Source organism: Tasmannia lanceolata, unplaced genomic scaffold (assembly GCF_043159265.1).
Source record: "Tasmannia lanceolata isolate RefF3 unplaced genomic scaffold, GAP_Taslan_0.1 ptg000037l, whole genome shotgun sequence".
Classification (NCBI taxonomy): Eukaryota; Viridiplantae; Streptophyta; class Magnoliopsida; order Canellales; family Winteraceae; genus Tasmannia; species Tasmannia lanceolata.
Window position 1 is genome coordinate 49,562,413 of NW_027518714.1, and position 22,570 is coordinate 49,584,982.

Sequence of the window (22,570 nt, forward strand, 5' to 3'; positions counted from 1 at the left end):
ATATTTACGCCCTTTTGATTACTAGGGACACCCCAGCGCCAGTGTATCAATGACTAAAGGGAGGCTAATGTACTTTAGGTCAGAATAATCCAGTGGATTTGATTGCCGTGTACAATGGCGCTGGGTGTCCCTGGTGATCGGAAGGGGCGTAAATATCACTTCCCTTGATTTATTGTTCATTTTTCTTAGCCTTAGTCATGCTCGCTAAGACCACGCTTGTATATGACAAGATGTAAGGGTATTTTCGTCATTTAGCTAAGATTCCCCTTATCTAGACGGTGAAAGAGATAGGAAGTGTAAACCTCTTCGCTCCCTTTACTTCTCTAAGCCACCCCACTAGTGTATTTATGCCTACAATTTTAACACTAAAATGGGGTGGCTCAGGGAAGAAAATGAGACAAATGTAAAAGAGATAGGGATATTTTGGTAATTTAAAAAATAACAAAACCCTAAGGGGCACGTGGAGGCACGAGGAAACCTACTTAAACGTTCCCATGTGGTGACGTGTACATGAAACCGAAGCCTCCCTATAAATAGACCTCCACATTCCTTTCTTATGACACTTCCCCCCTCTTTTTCGTTTTCCATTTCATTGTTTTCTCTCTCTCTCTCTCTCTCTCACTCCTTTTAAAACGCGATCAGACAGAATAAGAATAGAGGAGAAAGCGAGAAAAAACTCATCTCGATCTAATCTTTTCCCCAAAATCTAGGGTTTCTCTATTCATTTTCAGTCGTCTTGGCTCGAGATCCGAGCCAAGGCAAGAATCATTTGGGAAATACCCTCTCTCTCTCTCTCTTCAACTTTAATGGACGATTTCACTGTGGAATCTGTGATTTTGTTCTGATTTGAAGGAATTTCTCTCTGCTTGTGATTCTTTTTTATGATTCTTAGTCTTCCGAGGTATATATATCATCTCTTTGATGCCATTCCACTGTAATTTCTTTTTGATTTGGGGAATATGCTCTTTCTGCAAATCTAATGGAGGATTAGACTGTGGAATCTGTGATTTTGTTTGATTTGAAGGAATTTCTTGCTATTTGTGATTATTTTTTCATGATTCTTAGCCTTTCAAGGTATATATCATCTCGTTGATTCTTAGCTCTTTCTGCTATTGCCTTTGAGTGCTTCATCTTTTCCGTTTTTTTGAGGAAATCTACTTGTAATAATGTGGAATCTGTGATTTTGTTATACATATCATCTGTTTGATGTCATTCCACTGTAATTTCTTGTCAAACTCTTTGCTATTGCTTTTGAATGGTTGATCTTGTAGATTTCGGAGGAAATCTACTTGTAATAAACTGTGGAATCTTTGATTTTGTTATATATATATGAGGAAAGTGTTGGTGAGCTTAAGCGCCCCAATCACATGGGTCCCACATTTTCTGTGGTGATCTAAACCATTCATTTGCAAGGCCCTATCATAGATAGGGTGTGTACCAAAAATCAGCTCCATAGGATCATCCTAACCCCTCCATTTGTGGAGGACGAAAATGGGCAGATTTGTGGACAAATAATGTCTGTCCATTTTGACATCCACAAATGGATGGGTTAGGATGATCCTATGGAGCTGATTTTTGGTACACACCCCATCTATGTAAGGGCCTTTCAAATGAATGCTTTGGATCATCCTAACAAAGTAGGCCCCAATGTGATTGGGCGCTTAAGCTCACCAACACTTTCCTCTCTCTCTCTCTCTCTATATATATATATATATATATATATATATATATATATATATATATCATCTCTTTGATGTCATTCCACTGTAATTTCTTGTCAAACTCTTCTTTGCAAGGGTGAGAATTGTCGATTTGATGCTTTCGAATGCTTGATCTTGTCGATTTTTTTTCGAGGAAATCTACTCGTAATGAACTGTGGAATCTGTAATTTTGTTTGATTTGAAGGAATTTCTCGCTATTTGTGATTCTTTTTTATTAATCTCATCCTTCCAAGGTCTATGTATCATCTCTTTGATGTCATTCCTCTGTAATTTCTTGTCAAACTCTTCTTTGCTATTGCTTTCGAATGCTTGATCTTGTCTATTTTTTCCCGAGGAAATCTACTCGTAATAAACCTTGAAATCTGTGATTTTGTTTGATTTGAAGGAATTCTTGCTATTTTTTATTCATTTTTATGAATCTCACCCTTCCAAGGTGTATATAGCATCTCTTTGATGTCATTCCACTGTATTTCTTGTCAAACTCTTCTTTGCTATTGCTTTCGAATGCTTGATCTTGTCGATTTTTTTTTCGAGGGATTCAAACTCTTCTTTGCTGTTGCTTTCGAATGCTTGATATTGTTGATTTTTTTTCGAGGGAATCTACTCGTAATAAATTGTGGAAGCTGTGAGCTTGTTTGCTTTGAATGCATTTCTTGCTATTTGTGATTCTCTTTTTTTTAATTCTCACCCTTCGAAGGTATTTATCATCTCTTTGATGTCTTTCCACTGTAATTTCTTGTCAAATTCTTCTATTCTATTGCTTTTGAATCTCGCTCTTGTCGATTTTTTTAGGGTATCTACTCGTTTCTGTTTTTTTAAATGGTAAATTTATATTGATCAGTATCTACTCGTTTCTGCTACGTAATTTGTGTGGAATACGGAGAAATGCGTGCGAATCTGACTGCAACGACTTATTATACCTACTTGCTGACTACAGATGGCGTCAAATGAGGGATTTCTTGTTCCTTTGCTATTGCTATTTCTTTCGAATGCTTGATGTTTTCGTTTTTATGGATATCTTTTTTTTTTTTTTGAAGGGCTTTCATCTCTTCCTGTATCTTATTATACCTACTTGCTGACTACAGATGGCGTCAAATGAGGGATTTCTTGTTCCTTTGCTATTGCTATTTCTTTCGAATGCTTGATGTTTTCGTTTTTATGGATATCTTTTTTTTTTTTTTTTTTGAAGGGCTTTCATCTCTTCCTGTATCTTATTATACATCTTCTTTGCTATTGCTTTTCAATGCTTGATGTTTTTGTTTTTTTGGATATCTACTTGTTTCTGTTATGTGATTTTTGTGGAATAAGGAGAAACACGTGCAAATCTGATGGTAATGTCTTACTATGCCTATTGGCTGACTGTAGATGGCGTCGAATGAAGGTTTTCTGACTGATGAGCAGAGGGAACAGTTGAAGATAGCATCTCAGAATGCGGAGTTATTGCCTTCGTCTCCGAAAACATCGACGTTGTTGCTTCCGGAGCATCAGATCAAAGTCATCACAGGTGGAAAGGCTCCGACTGTTGGGTTTGCAGTGAGGCATGTGCGCCGTTCGCATTCTGGGAAGCATATTCGTGTGAAGAAGGGTGAGCGATTTTGCTTTTCCCCTCTTTTGTGTGTCCTGCTAAAGATTTGTTGATTTTTTTATTATTTTATCCACTTGAAGTGCTGAAGAAATTCATTGTTGCAGTGATTTTATATGCGGAGTTTTCTTGTCTGATGGTTTTTTATTGTTGGACCTCTTGCGTCCTGAATGGGCACTGTGTGCTATTTCTTAGCTTCCATTCTATATATTTGTTTCTGTGCTGTATCTTAGTTTCTTTTGATGCTGTGTCATCGTATGCTATTTCAATGTCGAGTGCTTTCAACACTGCTTTGTAATTGTTTGTTGCTCTTTTTTTAATCAAAGTGACATTTTGATATTGTTATAAGTGTGCTATAAGATGTTTTAGTTGGAATGTCGGCACATAGATTTCTGATGTTTATGTTTTTCTTGGTTCACTTTGAGTCATCAGTGTACTGATTTTAAGTTAGGCATCCATAGAACACTTAATTTCAAACCCTCAGTTTACTGATGGTAGCATCGCACTTAATTGTTATTATGTGATGCCAGAGATGGTTGCTTCTTCTGCACGGTAAGATCTTCATCTTTGTAGTGTTTGACATATGTTGTGGTTTCTTGTAGAAGAAATTGTGAAATCTTTGAGTTTAGTCTTTGGAGATCTAATCCAGGTTGCCTATTACTTGGAATATGCTATTTCTGTTCCAAGCCTCACACTTCTTCATCAATTTATTCATGCATATAGTAGGTAATGGAAGTTGTTATGAGTGACACCCTCCATGTGGACAATCTTCAACTTTTGACATTGCTTGTAATGTCATTCTGGTTCATATGTTGAGGTTACCTTTGTTGTTCATCCTACATACTGTTGATGTTATTCACGTTCATTGGGAGGCCAATGATGGAGAGCATTTTTTTGAAGTAATGTTGGATTTTGATGTTCTTTAGACCATTATTGGGTCGTAGAACAGATCTTGATTTGTTTTATCCATTATTTATCATTGGTTTTATCCTGCTTTGCTACCATTTTTAGATCGGAATATGTGTTGCATGGATTTTTTGCCTGTCTATGCTGAATCCGTGACGAGACATTTTGGCTTGTGATTCGGACATGGATTCGCATGGGAAACAACATGATTCCTGTCGTAGTCGTGTCCCGTACGAATCCTATTTTTCCGGGCGAATCCGACACGCCATTGTCTCTTTTAAAATGCAAATCCTATATATTTCCCCTGGAAACACGTTTTCTTCATAATTTTTTAATAACAGCACAGTCCGTCATCTTTTAGTAAAATCCTAACGCCTCGAACCCCTGCCCTCGAACATCGACCAGTGACCACCCTTTTTTTTGTCTCTCTCAATAAAAACCCTAACGCATCGACCCTCCACCCTCAAATCTTTCATGAATATACACACACACACATAGATATATATATATATATATATATATATATATAATTAATTTTATTTAATAAAATTTATTGAATCTACGGATCCTACTTTTTGGGGTTTGCCGAATCCAACAACTTGAATCCGTGTCGGTTCCGATCACACGAATCCTAATCCATGCAACACAGATTGGAATATTATTGTGGGTTGCTGCTGCTCAGCTTGTGGATCGAGCAGCGAAGGAAGAACAAGGAAGATCTGGATCAAGCCACGATTTGCAGCAAAGAAAACCTTACCAGATCGTGTTTGGGTTTTCTTCTCCTCCAAACCATTTCACCTTAAATTCTTATCAGGTTCCAGTTTTATCTTGGAAAGCAAAAACAGTTCTTGAAGGAACTATTGTGATCTTGGTTTTTCTTTGCAAATATAAGCAGCTTGGGATTCATCTCTGTTTCATATTGTAGCATTGGGAAGAACCAACCCTATTAATTGCAATGCACCAGATTGTAGAGCTTTTTGAAGTGCTGATTATGATTGCAAAATATGGATCTGATTTTGGATTTAGATCTCAATTTCCAGCTCCAATGCTATGGAAGAAGATTTTAGCACTTTGCGGGGATTATATTCACAAGTAGATCTGAACATGGTGTGGAAGAAATTTTTTTAGCACTTTGCGGGGATTATATTCACAAGTAGATCTGAACATGGCTGGGCTCTACTCATTCACATGATCAAGCCTTTTAGGAAAAAAAAAAAAACTGCACCCCTCCCTCTCTCTCCCTCTCTCTCTATATATATATTGAGAGAGAGAGAGAGAGCAAGTATTCATCTCTCTCTCTCTCTCTCTCCCCCCTTTTTCTCTAAAGAGAGCTAAGTAATTTTTTTTCTTATATTTTTCTTTTCTCTATCGTTCTCCTTTTTTCTCTTGAGAGAGAGAGAGAGCTACGCAATTTTTTCTTATCTCTCTCTTTCTCTTCTCTCTCTCCTTTCTTCATTGGCCTGCTATTCTTCTCTTTTCTCTCTTTTAGAAACGATTTTGGGGAATTTTTTTAGTTGAGTTGTTACATTCACCCGTGGTACCGATTTGTATTACTTGGTTGGTTTCAAATGTAACCATTTTGATGAATTATTTAGTTGACTTGTTACGTGTACTCATGGGACTAAGGTGTATTACTCATAGTTTCAAATCTCTCCCATATCATCGTGGACTCCCTTGAGTTGATTCCCTTTTATCTTAGCCATTTTCGTGTCCAAGCATGCATATTGCCCTACAAAGTCAATCAAAACTCCTTCGACTCTCCCGAGTTACAACCACATCAACATAGTACTCGGCCACATCAATCGTGTACTCGACCGCGTTGTGCCTAGTCTACTAGGGTTTGCTTTGGCCGTGGCCCATATCCGCATTTTGAAACACTGGTATTAGTTGGTTGGTTTCAAATGTAACTCCTAAACTTAAAAATTGCGTTTTCTTCTAAGGTGTCGACATGTCTCTATGTACATCATGACAAGACATATAATTTAGATGAGAACACTTGCACATGGTTTGCCTGTGAAATGACTTGTGTGTTGTCTGAAACGTAGTTTTAAATTTCCACCGAAACTGACACGGAATGACTGAAATGTTTTCTTTCCATCCTCATCAAAACCGAAACCGAAACGACCGAAATGCATAAACCAAAATCTTAAATGTAATAGTGTTATATTATATGATATTACATAATTATATTTATATGAATTGCATGTGAAATGTGATGCTGGCGCATGTATTATGCATACATATTTACATGAATTACATGTAAAATTTGGTGTGTTCTAAATAATCAGACATGAGTAGTGCATGTCACTAGGTTTTTGATGTTTTTAAACCATTATGGAAGGTTGTCTTGGTTATGTGATGATTTCTAACTGTGTATTTGTGCTTATTCTAGCATTTCCTGAAGTTTCATCTTTAATTCTATCATTTTCATAATATGTTTCAATGATTTTAGAGGATTTCCATCGAATTTTCCAACCTAAACCTTGACGTTTATGTTTTCGTGGCGACCGAAACCGAAACTGAAATTTAAAACCTTGGTCAAAAACTAGTGTCTACATATCATCTTTTACTCATTCTTATTAAACACTCTTTATCTTCTTGATGCGATTAAACTTTTCCTATAGGCATACATTCTACTCATTATTTTTTCTTCTTCTAATGATTACATTCTACTCATTATTATTGAAAGATAATGTTTATTTTCTTTGTTATGGTGTTTTAAGTCTTTAATTTTCATGGGAGGGGGATGGCACCACCAAGAAGATGAAACATCTAATGAATTGGAAGAAGGTATCTAAATTGAAGAAGAACGGAGGCCTTGGAATAGGCAAAATCAAAGCTTGTAATACGTCGTTACTGGGCAAATGGTTATGGCGGTATGGAAATGAGAAATCTGCGCTTTGGCACAAAGTCATCAGAAGGAAATACGGATTGGAATGGAGTGAATGGAACGCCTATTTTCTCTTGAGAGAGAGAGCTAAGTAATTTTACCCTCTCTCTCTCTCTCTCTGATGGCAAAGAATACCTCTCTCTCTCTCTCTGTTCTTCTCTCTTTTTCCTTTCTTCACTGTTCCGTTATTCTTCTCTTTTGTCTCTTTTAAGAAACTATTTTGGGGAATTTTTTAGTTGAGTTGTTACATTCACCCATGGTACCGATTTGTATTAGTTGGTTGGTTTCAAATGTAACCATTTTGATGAATTATTTATTTGACTTGTTACATGGACTCATGGCACTAAGGTTGATTACTCATAGTTTCAAATCTCTCCCGTATCATTGTGGACTACCTCGAGTCGACTCCCTTTTATCTTAGCCGTGTTTATGTCCAAGTCCGCTTATTGTCCTACAAAGTAAATCAAAACTCCTTCAACTCTCCCGAGTTACAACCACATCATCGGAGTATTCGACCGCGTCAATCGTGTACTCGACCGCGTTGTGTCGAGTCTACTAGGGTTTGCTTTGGCCGTGACCTGTATCCGCATTTTGAAACACCGGTATTACTTGGTCGGTTTCAAATGTAACTCCTTAACTTAAAATTTGCATTTTTCTAAGGTGTCGACATGTTTCTGTGTACATCATGACAAGACATATAATTTAGATGAGAACACTTGCACATGGTTTGCCTGTGAAATGACTTGTGTGTTGTCTGAAGCATAGTTTTAAATTTCCACCAAAACTGACGCAACGACCGAACTGTGTTCGTTTCCATCCTCATCAAAACCGAAACCGAAACGACCGAAATGCATAAACCAAAATCTTAAGTGTAATAGTGGTATATTATATCATATTACATAATTATATTTATATGAATTGCGTGTGAAATGTGATGCTGGTGCATGTATTATGCATACATATTTACATGAATTATCTGAAGCTTAGTTTTAAATTTCCACCAAAACTGACACGCAACGATCGAAATGTGTTTGTTTCCATCCTCATCAAAACCGAAACCGAAACGACCGAAATGCATAAACCAAAATCTTAAGTGTAATAGTGGTATATTATATCATATTACATAATTATGTTTATAATTATTGCGTGTGAAATGTGATGCTGGTGCATGTATTATGCATACATATTTACATGAATTACGAGTGAAATTTGGTACTAAATTATCAGACATGAGGTCAGTGCATGTACTAAATTATCAGACATGATCAGTGCATGCCACTAGGTGTTTGATGTTTTTAAACCATGATGGATGGTATTCTTGGTTATGTGATGATATCTAAGTGTGTATTTGTGCTTATTGTAGCATTTCCTGAAGTTTCATCTTTAAATTCTATCATTTTCATAATATGTTTCCATGAATTTAGAGGATTTCCATTGAATTTTCCAACTGAAACCTCAATGTTTATGTTTCTATGGCAAACGAAACGGAAACTGAAATTTAAAACCTTGGTCTGAAGTTATCTAGCAAAAAACTAGTGTCTACATATCATCTTTACTCATTCTTATTAAACCCTCTTTATCTTCTTGATGCGATTAAACTTTTCCTATAGGCATACATTCTACTCATTATTATTTTTTGAATGTTTACATTCTACTCATTATTATTGAAAGAGAATGTTTATTTTCTGTGTTATGGTGTTTTACGTCTTTAATTTTCACATTTATGACTTAAGTGATGAATAAAAGAAAGGATAAACCCACGAAGGGAATATACCCACTGTCCCATTTTTGTCTCCTTTCTTCTCTCCTCTTCTAGTCTCTTTCTCTATCTTCCCTCTTGTCTTTCTTCTCTTCAATATTGCTTGTTAAGTCTAAGAAAACAACATGGTATCATAGCAAGGTTAATGTGTATCTAAGATAGTTGTTATCTCTTACCACCTTTTTACCTTGCTTCATGGACTCAGGGCGTGAAGGTTGATGTCGATGGGTTGTGCGACTGACATCATTGGTTCTACCGCATCTCCTTTTTTCACCGCATCTCCTTTTTTCATCTTAGGGTTTTGAAACAAAGCTAAATGTTGAAGACGATGTAAAGATATTTGTCATATTTTTACTAATTTTTTATGGGAAGTTTGAATGGGTTTTTAAGATCTACAAATCTCATTTTTTTTGGAATTAAAGGGGGTTGATCTGTAGTTTTTTTAATCTGATCCTTCAAAAATATTTTTGGTTTGAAAATTCATTTTGTGAGGGATACAATGGAAATGGTTTCAGATTGATTTGATATGTTTTGAGAATGCTACTCTCATCTTGGAGAACATTCTTGATCCTATAGTAAGGGTATGTTGTTTGCCTTTTGGGATATTTATTTTATTAAGGCTGCTTGATATTGAGATCTCATGACATATGTTAATGAATGTTTAGAGTTCAATGTCTGATAAAACATCCTCAGATAGTTCTGTGAGACATTCAAGTTCAATCAGATATAGGGAAGCAACGGGCTGGATCACCATACTGTCCAGATCACCATGGTTCGATTGGATGGATCTAAAAAAGTTAACCTTGAATGAGCACAATCTGCTATAATGCTTATTGGTAGGGGTGGTTATTCGGTTAAAACCGAACCGAAATAACCGAGAAGGTGGAACCGAACATATTTTGGTTACTCGGATTTTGGAACCGAAACCGAAACCGAATTTGTGAGAACCGAACCGAACCGAAACCGAATACCGAAATCGGTTTTCGGTTTTAACCGAATAACCGATTAAAAGCAAAAAACTAGATGAAAAAAAAAACATAAAACCCTAAAGCATGGTTCATTTGCCAGAGGTTTCAAAGAAAATATATGAAAGCCCTAACCTCTAATAGATGAAAACCATAATAGATTGAAAGCCTAAACCAAAATAGATGAGATGCATGCCCCTAAACCCTAAACCCCTAAACCTATAAACCATAAAACGAAAAAATAGCTTCACAAATAGATGAAAATAGATGAAACCCTAAACAGATGACAAATAGATGTACACTACGAACCTATGAGAGAGAGACAGAGAGGCGACAGGGAGAGTCGAGGGATGTTGATCCACACTTCTTTTTCCTCTTCTTCTTCTTCTTTTTCTTGCCGATGGTTGTCATATAGATGAACTGGTGGAGACGGCGGTCCGGCGGAGTAGAAGATGAGGTCGTCCGGCGGTAGAGAGGAGAGTCAGAGAGGAGAAAAAACCCTAGCTGCTTTTGGGTTTGGTCTTTTGACTCTTTTGCACTACGATGGTAAAAGGGAAAATAGAAATTAGGTTTTGATTTTTGAAAGACTAAAAATTAGGATCGTTATTTTTACAAGGGACAACCTCCTTGCATTGAATGATATGTACTGTATCATAAAGAGGGGCTGTCCCAAGTGAAAATGGGGGTAGTGGATATCAAGTTAAGCAACTCATTACTGTTGACCATCTACCAAAACCACATGGTTTCCTCAAAACCATGGTTTCATACGAACTTGAAATTGACAAGCCCATGGTTTTAATGAAAACCAGCCCATGGTTTTGAGGAAACCATGTGGTTTTGGTCAAAAGTAGTCAATAGCTGTTAGAAGGCAATGATGATTGATGAATTTTTTAATTCACTAAAAAAAAATGACCATAGGCAGGGAACAGATGGGGACAAACAAAAATACAAAATAGCATATGCTCTCCATTCGGTTTTTTCGGTTCTAACCGAATTGTTTTTAAAAAAACCGACACCGAAACCGAAAACCGAAATTTATTAGAAATAGAAACCGAAACCGAACCGAATTACCATTTAACCGAACCGAAATAACCGACTGAATTCGGTTCGGTCGGTTATTTCGGTTTTAACCGTATAATGAACAGCCCTACTTATTGGTAGCGTATCAAAGTTGGGATACATCAATAGTAGAATCAGCGAACCAAAGGAGAATGGCCATAACTATGAAAATTGGGAGTTTGAAAACCTCGCTCTGGTGTCGTGGCTGTTGCACTCTATGCAACCTAGCATCCCTAGGGGTCTTCTTTTCTTGCGAACATCAAAAGAGATGTTGAGATACGGTAGCTCAAACATACTCTCATAAGTAGACTTGCTACCGTGTGTCAACTTCATCAGGATATTTCAAATCATGTTGAAGGGGGATATGACAATTGAAGAATAATATGTTACTCTCACGAGCAAGTGGGAAGAGTTGAATCATTTTTTTAATGTTAGATAATTTTATTAATAAGGGGCGAAGGCCCGCTGTCCGATATTATCATGGAGAAAATACAACAACAAGAAGAGGACAAATAAAGGAAAAACATCGAATCACACTATACAATTGATATCCTCAACTAGCTATGCTACTAGGGAACCCGTCTAGGGTTGACGATACTCGATCCGTCAGAGTCCAACTTCAGCCTCCTAGGAGTGAGTGATGTGTTCCCTCTACATAAACCATGTTTGCCTAATCCCCTCCCAACACCTGTGGAAAGATGACACTGACATCCAATTGAACATAGGAAGGGTGGATGCTCATAGGACCACAATAAAAAAGATTTGCCTCTGTGCACACTTTTGATACTCCTTTAATTACACTCATGTTTCATTCCTTTCATACAAATTAGAGAGTGACAACATGAAATAAGTTCCGTAAGATCGTACCTCTTGAAGACCATGGGGCAAATCTACACGATTCAAAAGAGATCAGCAAAATGACAATGGAGAACCCAATTGGCATCGAAAAGACCAAACACAAAGTATCACAGCTTACGCGTAAAGCTACTGAAGAAAGAGATGGTCTACTTATTGCTTCAGCTAGATAAAGTGAACAATGATTTGCAATTGCCTTTCTCCGATGGCAAAGATGACCCACCATGTGAATATTATTAAGACACATAGACCAACACAAGGCGTTGGTTCTCAGAGGATCTTTGACTTTCCAAGCGCTTCTAGCTGGCAATCTCCGTAAAAGGAATTAACCGTAAATATTCCGGTGTTTGTCTAACTCCGCAACCTTTTATCATTTTCTCGCCTTTTGTATATAATTTGAATTAATTCTTATGAGAAAAATGCGATAGTGTCCACTCCACTATATTGTCCACTTCCCAATAAAAAAAATCCGCCTAAAGTTGAAATTTTATTCCATTGATCCGTCCACTCATTGAAAAGTCTCAACCCTGATTTCTTTGCATGAGGCCACTCTAAAAAGAGATGGGAAATTCTCCTCAAACGGTTTGTTGTCACACCAATTCTTCAAACAGAATTTAATCTTGCCGTAGTCTCCCACTCTGAATTATAGTTTTGAACCCCCCCACCCAACGCAAAAAAGAAAACCCACCACCACCACCACCATCGTGGACTCCCCCGAGTCGACTCCCTTTTCCCTTGGCCGTGTTCTGTGTTTTGCCGCCTCGTTCCACGTTTGTCCTACAGAGTCAATAAAAACTCCTCTGACTATCCCGAGTTATGACTGCGCCAGCCAAGTACGCAGTCGTGTTGACGGAGTACTTGACCGTGTTGTGCCGAGTCGACTAGGATTTTCATTGACCATGTTTTGATTTGCATCCACGTTTTGAAACACTGCTCTGAATCGAGTACTTTTCTGGAAGAATATTATAATTTTCATAATTTCTTGCCAAACAGTAGTTCCATTGATTATGTAAACAGCTGGGTCCATCCAAAGCGTGAACCATACTTGGCATTTATTACAAATCTCCACAGAAGGCCTTACTTGTACAACAATTTTTGAGCAATTCTCTATTCATCATTTTTAACCTTTTGATTCCCAGGCCTCCCTTTTTATAAGGCTTGCACACTTTTGCCCATTTTACCGGATGATACTTCCTACTGTTTTATTTGTCATTCTATAAAAAGTTTCGTTGAAGTTTATTCAATTCTAAGGATGATAGACATCATACCCTGGAGGAGAGACATGAAGTAAAGTGGTTGGTCAGTCATTTCTGCTTTAATGAGAGATTCTACCACCTAGAGCATATTTTTTTTTGGCAGTGTGTTTCCTTTCCACTGATTCGATAATTGGATCCCATATGCACTTTGAGGGTCTGCCAACACATAAAGGAAGGCCTCAATATGTGCTTGGGAAGAGTTGAATCATTACCAACCCATTGCACTTGCCGTAGAAGATATGAAGAAATAAACAGAGCACATGAGGATCCTTGAGTTTCTAACTAGATTGAATCTTGATTTGAGTTAAGAGGGTTTAAATCCTTGGGAAGAATACACTTCCTTTGCTTGAGTATGTTTACAACTATATTAGAGGTGAGGCTAGTAGGAGACCCAACTCTAAGCAGAACAGGGGGAGTATAGCTCTACCTGAATGATTCAGGCCAGATTCCAGCATTGCCCGATGATTAGGTGGAAGCTCTAGTAGAGAAGGAAAGCGATGAAACATCACAGCTACTAACACAGATAAATTAAATTGCAGTCGTTCTGGGTAAAGGTGGACACAGTAGAGAGATGTGTTCATATCTTAACCCTCATTCGCATTAGAGATTTAGAGGATCAAGTGCTCACACTACCACAGCTAATGGAGAGGACACTGGTTATGTTGACATGGGAAATTTGGATGCATCACTACTCTTGGGTTCAGGTACTTCGTCCAGTGATCCTCAAGATCAAGTCATTTATGATCCTCAAGCTCCTTGACAACTGTAGAGTTGACATCAAGTATTCATCATACTTCCACTCATCATGCTTCTTTGCCATCTCCTACTTCATGAATCATCGATTTAGGGACTTCAGACCACATGCTTGGTAAGACTTATAGCTTCCTTTCATCTTTTCTTATCCTAGTAATGATAATGCTAAGATTGCTGTTGAGTTGAGTTGTAATAATGATAATGCTAAGATTGCGGATTTCTCTGTTACCTTGGTGTCTAGCAAAGGGAGTATCAAAGTTTTCTCTTTTTTGACATTGTCATCTGTTCTTCATTTTCTTTATTTCTATTCTAATTTATTATATCTAATCAGTCTTGCCAGAGAGCTTATATGCAATGTAACCTTTTTCCTTCATATTGTGTCCTATGACTTGAAAATGAGGATGATTGGTGTTGGTTGTGCATCTTGTTTTCTAGTGTTTTCATTTCCAATAATGTAACAATACTTCTAAGTGAGGCATGTCAAACCAATGTTACCGGGGTTGCCATCCCACCCTCCGACCCATGATTCGGGCTCGGACGATCCCAAATGCAGGTCATTTGCGATCCGGATCAAGGAAGCAGGAATCTTCCCCTGCATCGGGGAATTGCGATTCCCCGGAACCCGATTTCGAATTGGGAATCTTGACGCTTCCCTAAAATTGGAACGCGCTTTCCGTCGCTTCCCATCGTTTTAATTTTTTGGGAATCACAAAAATGGGAAACACGCTGCCCCAACACTTCCCTTCGTGCTCCCCCGACGCTTCCCCCGACCCTTCACGCTTTCCGCTTCCTACCATCGCGGGAGCCTTCGCTTCCTGCTCTGGCAACCTGATCCGGATTGCTAAAAATGGCGAACAAAAGCTTCAGATGATTTTATAGGAAAAATATGTTGAAGCATCATCCTCGCATGCTTCAATGTCGGCTTCTAGCACAAGATTCGTGCCTCCAAGTTCAAGCAGGCCAGCAATTCGTTGACCCATACTACAATGAACTTGCATACCCAGTTTTGCAAGAGCGAACACTTCGGTGGACTAGGGAAAGATAGAGTTGCACAATAGTTTATTAGTCTGATCGTTTACATTTTACAATGTTTTTATATCTTTATTTCAGAGCTTGATAGTTTTTTTTCTCTTTGCTCTCATTTAAGATTGAGAATATGCAATATATGCTGGTACTTAATTTAGTGATACCTAGAGATTTCAAATTTTATATATTTTAGGTTGGATTGGAATTGGAATTTTCATTTTGAATAAATATGAAGAGTTAAGTGAAGCTACACATACGTTTAGCTAACTTAGCTACACCAACGGCTTAAAATACAGTGGACCCACATTGTTTGGGTGATCCAAACCATTCACTTGATAGGCCCTCACATTGATAGGGTGTGCCCAAAAAATCAGCTCCATAGGATCATCCCCACCCTTCAAACTGTGGAGGCAAAAATGGACAGATTTGTGAAGGTTTTTACGCGTCCATTTTTGCCTCCACAAATCGTAGGGTTGGGATGATCCTATAGAGCTGATTTTTTGAGCACACCCTATCTATGTGAGGGCCCATCAAATGAATGGTTTGCATCACCCAAACAATGTGGGGCCCACTGTATTTTAAGCCGTCGGTGTGGCTAAGTTAGCTACACGTATGTGTAGCTACACTTTTCTCAAATATGAATTGCCTACGTAAGGTTTTTTAGTTTGTTTATTAAATATAAGTAGTATGTAATATGGAATGACATTCTTGGAAAAAATATATGAAATTATATATATTTATATATAGGGAGAGAGTCATAACTAGAGCGACCTGAACTAGCGCTCCAAACCGACCCACGACCCCAAATAGGGAACCAACTTAGCCTACCCCTACCGTACTGCATACCAAGCTACCATTGTACCCGTTCCCATACTGCGTACCGGAACGAACCGCATTCCCAAGTAACATTGTGTCAAATTTCTATACTTCATAGAATTCAATGGAAATAAATGTTTAATTTCATTTCTTTTTGTGCATTTTGATGTATGGGGATCATCACCAATTGTTTTTGTGATTGGATATTGTTATTTTGTGTTGTTCATTGATAAATATTGAATAGCAATTGGATCTATCTTTTATAGACTAGAGATGAAGTGTTTGACATCTTTAAGATCTTCCATAAGATGATTAAAAATCATTTTGAAACTAATATCAAAATTCTTCGCTCGGACATAAGAGGTGAGTGTACATCTCATAACCTCTGGAGTTAACTTGCGTAGAATGGTAGTGTTTCAAAGTTCCTGTCCCCATACTCCTCAACAACAACATGGCGATTCGTTACTGCATCTTACTTGATCAACCATGTACCTTCTATTATTCTAAATGGGAAGTCTCCCCTTTAGGCTCTCAATCCTCACTCCTCATGACATAGACACATTTGGTGGAGCTCTCCTAGAAGGGATATGTTACTGTCCATAGACCAAAAAATGTTACTTTTCAATGGATGTAACATTTTATGAAGAGATTCCTTTTTTTAAAAATGATGGTCAATTTATTCGAAAGCAAAAGGGAGACCGAGATTCCTTACTTTTATTCTCTTGGAAATAGTTTCCCAACACCTTGATGTTCCTGACACCTTCATTGAGATTGGTTTGCCCTCCAGAGAGTCTCCTCCACAACTTTAGATTTACACTCAAAGAAAGATGTGAGATGGACCAATCACAGACTCAAACGACCTCCACCAATTATAGGTCTCAAATTCAGGTACAATTCTTATTTCCCCTTTTGTTCTTCATCTTCAGACTCATCCTTTTCCTTACACAAGGGTAAGCGATCTTGTAGGGGTTGTTTGGATACACAGATTTTAGAATTATGGATTTCTTCAAAATTGTAGACGGAAGGCAAGAGGAGACCAGCCGTCGTTTTGTGATTTCTCACCCTTCTTTCCACCAACAAGAGAGTAGGAGATCATCCCATGTTTCCTTCTAGGTTTTAGAAATCTCAGGATTGGGGAGAGATGTCTAAAACGTGGATTTCTTACTTAAAATCCATGATTCTAAAGAGAAGCGAAACGGATGGTCTCCTTCTCTTGTCTCCCATCTACAATTTTGAAGAAATCCAAGATTCTAAAATCCACATATCCAAACGGCCCCATAGTATTCATCCAATTTTCAACTTTATCTCGTATGCGTCTTTGTTTCCTTTATATAAAACTTGACTCTCTTCTATTGCCTCAATGTCTGTTCCTAAAGTTTCTTACGCCTGAGCTCTTTCGGAGAAAGTTTCAGACACATTAGCTCATTTGCAGATTAAAGAAGGCTATGATTAAGGAGAGAAAATCATAAATGGGATATGGTAGAGTTACCTACATGCAAACATGTCATTGGATGCACATGGTTGCACACTATGGAGCACAAGCCTGATGAGTCTATAGAGTGATATAAAGCTCAGTTGATAGCAAAAAGGTTTCCTTTGGATTGATTATCAAGAAACTTCTTATGATGCCAAGCTCAACTTTGTCAGAGTGATCTTCTCATCGGTTGCAAACAGAGATTTGCCTCTTCATCGGCCTAATGTGAAGAGTGCATTTCTTTACGGTGAATCTACATGTGGAAGTTTACATGGATCTTCCGCCTGAATTTTAGCCTATGTTTGCTACGTCTAGTGTGAAGCTAAGTCCAAAGTTCATGCAACTTTTAAGCTTATGTGGCTTAACTCTGCTTGGAGAAATGGGAGTGAGTCAATGGCCCTATGAAACACTACTGTTGCAGATTGAGTTAGTTCTATTATGGATATCAGGTCCACCAATGGCCATTTCATATTCGTTTGAGGTGATCTTGTCACATCGAGGAGTAAGAAACATGCTATGGTTGCTGGGTCTAGTGTGAGGAAGTCCATAGCTCATGCAACTTGTATGCTTATGTGGCTTAACTCTTCTTGAAGAAATGGGAGTGAGTCCACAGCCCTATGAAACACTACTGCCACAACCAAGTTGCAATACATATTACTTCTAATCCAATTTTTCATGAAAAAACCAAGCACATAGAAGTTGCTTGTCATTTTGTTAAGGGTGATGGTGAAGGCCAAGGTCATTACAATTCCGTATGTTCGATATGAGGTTCAGCTAGCCGACATTTCATCGAAGTTTTTCTATGTTGGCATTTGTAATATTCTTTGCAAGCTAGACATTCATGATATCTATGCACCAATTTGACGGGAGAGTGTTGAATCATGTTCGGGATGGGCGACATACCTGTGCTAGACTCGTGTCGCATTCCAATACTTCAGGATTGTTTTTGGTAGGCAATATTCTTTTTTTTTGGTAGGTAACTTCAGGATTCTCTGTGATACTTCTAGATCTTCTTAATTCATTTTTTCTACTACTACCACAACTTTACAATTATCGCATGTTTAGGGAGATACATAGGGCGGCCCAGTGCACGAGGCTCCTGCCATTGCGGGGTCTGGGGAGGGCTAGATGTACGCAGCCTTACCCCTGCTTTGCAGAGAGGCTATTTCCGTGACTCGAACCTGTGATCACCAGGTCAGAATGGAGCAACCTTATCGTTGCGCCAAGGCTCACCCGTTTAGAGAGATACATCATAATAATAAATTTGTATAGGGAAATAAACATTATATTTACTTGGCCTATTAATTTTTTTAATATTTTACTTGTTATAATTATCTTATAGAAAAAATTTAAAATTTGAAAATTGATTAAAATATTTTTCGAATCCATGAATCTTTCTTTTTTAAGCTTGCCGAATCCGGCACTAGATATTTGTGTTAGATTCTGACTTTCGTATCCTGATTGATGCAACACAGGTTGAATGAGAATGTTTATTTTATTTTTTAATGATTTTTTAAATCTATAATTTTTCCTATTTTTTGACTTAGTGATGAATAAAACAAGGGATGAACCCAGGAAGGGAGCATATTCATTCTCCCATTCTCGTCTCCTTCTCTCTCTTCCTCTTCCTCTTGCTTCGTCTTTATCTTTCTTCTTCTCTTCAATATTGCTCGTTGATCTGAAGAAAACATCTATTGTAATTTAATTTCCAACAAGAAGGTTGCATCTTATATAACTTGGTGATTAGGCTAAGATCAAGTTTACTATCTGTTTTTATCAGTTTAGTTCAAATCTGATGAGGCTTCCAATGCATTGTTGTATCAGATGGGTTCCATTCAGTTAGTTCAGGCAGGAACATCTATTTTTGTCCGATACAATTTATATATGGCTCATGCCAAACCTGATTCCAACTTTGGAAGATCATATCATTTCATGTTGCTTGAGGTGTCACATGCAATGAATGCTTTTCATGCATACAAGTTTTTGCTATTCAGCCTCTAAACAATGAGCTGAATGCAACGAAATTTGTTTTGTTTATTACCATCCTGAGAGGATTGGTGATTTGATCTCATTGGATTTTTGAAGAAATCAAAAATTGTTTTGAGTTTTATTTAATTTTCTATATCATGAGTACACCTAAGATTTTAGTACCCGTGCTAGTTTCTTCCATAACATTTTTTTGTCTATATTGATGTGCTGCTGTTTCTGTTAAACCAATGGTGATAGATGGTGCTGGTGGCAAAGGCACATGGGGTAAATTACTTGACACGGATGGTGATTCACATCTTGATCGAAATGATCCAAACTATGACAGTGGCGAGGTAATTCCTATCCATGTCTCCATATATTATATATACATAGTATGCGTGTGCATGCATTGGCCTCGCAGGAAAGAGAAGTGGTTAGCTGTTAGCCAGTACTGATACTTTCGATGCTGGGACATTAAAAGATTCGGTCCCAGGATCACGGAGTGATCTAGCATTTATTTCTTTGTAGCTATGTCTGCAGTAAACCTGCTACTTTCTCGTGGATAAATTACTACAAATATCCACATGTTTAATCTTCTTTAAATATTTTTTCTCTTCTATGGCTCTATTCCAGGAACCATATCAGCTTATAAGTTCTGCTGTCTCGACACCCAACCCCTTTGATGAGTATAAGAAAACTGTGGTTACCATAATAGAAGAATACTTCAGCACGGGAGATGTGGAACTGGCAGCTTCAGACCTTAGAGACGTGGGCTCTTTTGGGCACCATCACTATTTCGTTAAAAGACTCGTCTCCATGGCGATGGATAGACATGACAAAGAGAAGGAAATGGCATCAGTTCTTCTCTCAGCTTTATATGTCGATGTCATAAGCTCAGACCAGATCCGTCGAGGATTCCTCCTGCTTCTTGAATCCGCCGATGACCTGGCACTCGACATACTTGATGCAGCTGACATCCTGGCACTCTTCATTGCACGTGCTGTGGTTGATGACATCCTTCCGCCGGCCTTCCTCACTAGTGCGAAGAAAACCCTCAAGGATTCCTCCAAAGGACTTGAGGTTATACAAATTGCTGAAAAGAGCTACCTATCAGCTCCTCACCACGCAGAGTTCGTGGAGCGGCGATGGGGTGGCAGCACTCACATTACTGTAGAAGAGGTGAAGAAAAAGATCGCAGATTTGCTGAGAGAATATATCGAGAGCGGAGACACGGTGGAGGCCTGTAGATGTATAAGGGAGTTAGGGGTGCCTTTCTTCCATCACGAGGTTGTGAAGAGGGCTCTGATCCTTGGTATGGAGATTCAATCGGCTGAGCCATCTGTCTTGAAATTATTAAAAGAAGCAGCAAATGAAGGCCTGATAAGTTCTAGTCAGATGGCAAAAGGGTTTGGTAGGCTTGCTGAGAGCCTTGATGACCTCTCCCTAGATATACCCTCTGCTAAATCGGCATTCCAATTACTGGTCCCAAAAGCAATCTCTGAAGGATGGCTAGATGCCTCATTTCTCAAATCTTCATCCATGGATAGAGAGTCCATGGATGAAGAGGATGAAAATGTGAGGAAGTTCAAGGAAGAAGCTGTAGCTATTATCCACGAATACTTTCTTTCGGATGACATAACTGAACTCATTCGAAGCATCAAAGATCTCACTGCTCCTGAGTTCAACCCAGTCTTTCTCAAGAGGTTGATCACCCTTGCCATGGACAGAAAGAACAGAGAGAAGGAGATGGCATCTGTGCTACTCTCCGCACTTCATACAGAGATTTTCTCTACAGATGATATTGTGAACGGATTTGTCATGCTCTTAGAATCGGCAGAGGATACTTCACTTGACATATTGGATGCTTCAAATGAGTTGGCTCTCTTTCTAGCCAGGGCAGTGATTGATGACATTCTGGTTCCCCTAAATTTGGAGGAGATCAGTACTAAGCTCCCACCAAATTGCAGTGGGAGTGAGACTGTTAATATGGCTCGATCCCTTCTCTCTGCTCGTCATGCGGGCGAGAGGATTCTGAGATGCTGGGGAGGTGGGACCGGTTGGGCTGTGGAGGATGCGAAAGATAAGATAACCAAACTTTTGGAGGAGTACGAAAGTGGAGGCGTTGTAGGGGAAGCTTGTCAGTGTATTCGTGATCTCGGAATGCCTTTTTTCAATCATGAAGTGGTGAAGAAAGCACTGGTTATGGCAATGGAGAAGAAGAATGACAGGATGTTGGATCTGCTTCAAGAGTGCTTTGGGGAAGGGCTGATAACCATAAACCAAATGACAAAAGGGTTTGCTAGGGTTAGGGATGGGCTCGATGATTTGGCTCTTGATATTCCGAATGCGGAGGAGAAATTCGTTTTGTACGTGGAGCATGCGAGAAAGAATGGGTGGTTGCTAACGTCGTTTTCGTCTGGTACGTCTTTTACCGCTCCCTCTGCTACTGCCTAAAAGACCTGGATTGCTAAATGTTGGTTTGTTACCTAGCCTTTGTCTCTTTTGTACTGTATTTTCTGTTTGTACAATTGAGAGAGGGGGATCTCTTTTGATAGTTTCCTTAGCTATTGCTTTCAGGAGGTTTTTGATCCTGCTCTAGTATAAAAAGAAGAATTAGACACCTATTTTTCTTTTGTGGTTCTGCTTGGTCAAGCTCTTATATTTTTTTTGAAAGATAGAGATAGCCTAGGGAACAAGGTGTCCCCCAAACCAACATACAGCCCATCTGCTAAATGGAACGATCCTGCCAAAGGAGAAGTAACAACTCTTCCCATTACAGAAAATTTCATCCAAACTCGACAGAAAACACCCCCAAAACCCCTGCTGTTTTTTGGAAGATAACAAGATTTTATTCAAACACCACTATCAGAGTTACATCATTGGGGACAAGGTGTGTCCCCCTTGGATCAACAGTTACATCCCTTACCAAATTGCTGCCCCACCATTATATTATTCCCCCGTAGAGTTCCAAGCATATATAATGTGCTTGCATGCATGCATCTGCCTAACATGCCAAAAAAACCCTGCCATTTACAAAACATAGTGAAAGAAAACGGCCTGTCATGCCAAATAATGCTGGCCTTACTTCATCTAAGTAGTTTGAAGTGTGATGCAATGCATACAGTGACCATATTAGAATTTGGTCTGATTGAAATGTTGTAAGAATACTAGTTTCCGGATCTAAGTTGGTATAAATAATAAATAAGGAGAAACATTTGATTTTCCTAAAATTTACCTTGTAGAATAGTGATAAGTAGTGTTTGGTTGCCAACCTCGTAGAGTAGTGGGGGTGTCATTATCGATATAAAAAGAGAAGAGCGAGGAAAGAAGAGAGAAAAAGAGAAAAAAAATGCTCTCCAAGCCATTTTCTTTCTTTTTGTAGAAACTAGTAAAAAAGGCACGTGCCACTAAGAGTTTTAGCAAACAAGATAATACTGCATATGAATTTTAATTCATACTATGCTAACATAACAATCGCTATGGAGCCCACTTGGCAACTTCTGAAAAGCAAGACAGAAAGAAGCCTAAGATGAAGATGCT

The 22,570-nt window shown here is 38.4% G+C and overlaps 1 protein-coding gene across 1 annotated transcript; it reads left to right on the forward strand.

Moving 5' to 3' along the window:
* The first annotated feature begins 557 nt into the window (after positions 1 to 557).
* Positions 558 to 21,652, forward strand: LOC143860445 (MA3 DOMAIN-CONTAINING TRANSLATION REGULATORY FACTOR 1-like). The gene is made up of 4 exons (XM_077371100.1): positions 558 to 901; positions 3,087 to 3,306; positions 19,289 to 19,383; positions 19,664 to 21,652. Exons 2-4 carry the CDS (start codon positions 3,087 to 3,089, stop codon positions 21,482 to 21,484), a joined length of 2,136 nt encoding a protein of 711 aa, XP_077227215.1. The 5' UTR covers positions 558 to 901; the 3' UTR covers positions 21,485 to 21,652.
* Positions 21,653 to 22,570: the final 918 nt, after the last annotated feature.

Excerpts from the sequence above, each read along its gene's own strand:
- LOC143860445 (XM_077371100.1), top strand. The coding sequence starts at position 3,087 with ATGGCGTCGAATGAAGGTTTTCTGACTGATGAGCAGAGGGAACAGTTG. Across the intron at positions 3,307-19,288 it reads GCATATTCGTGTGAAGAAGG|ATGGTGCTGGTGGCAAAGGC; the intron begins GTGAGCGATTTT and ends CAATGGTGATAG. Across the intron at positions 19,384-19,663 it reads CAAACTATGACAGTGGCGAG|GAACCATATCAGCTTATAAG; the intron begins GTAATTCCTATC and ends GCTCTATTCCAG.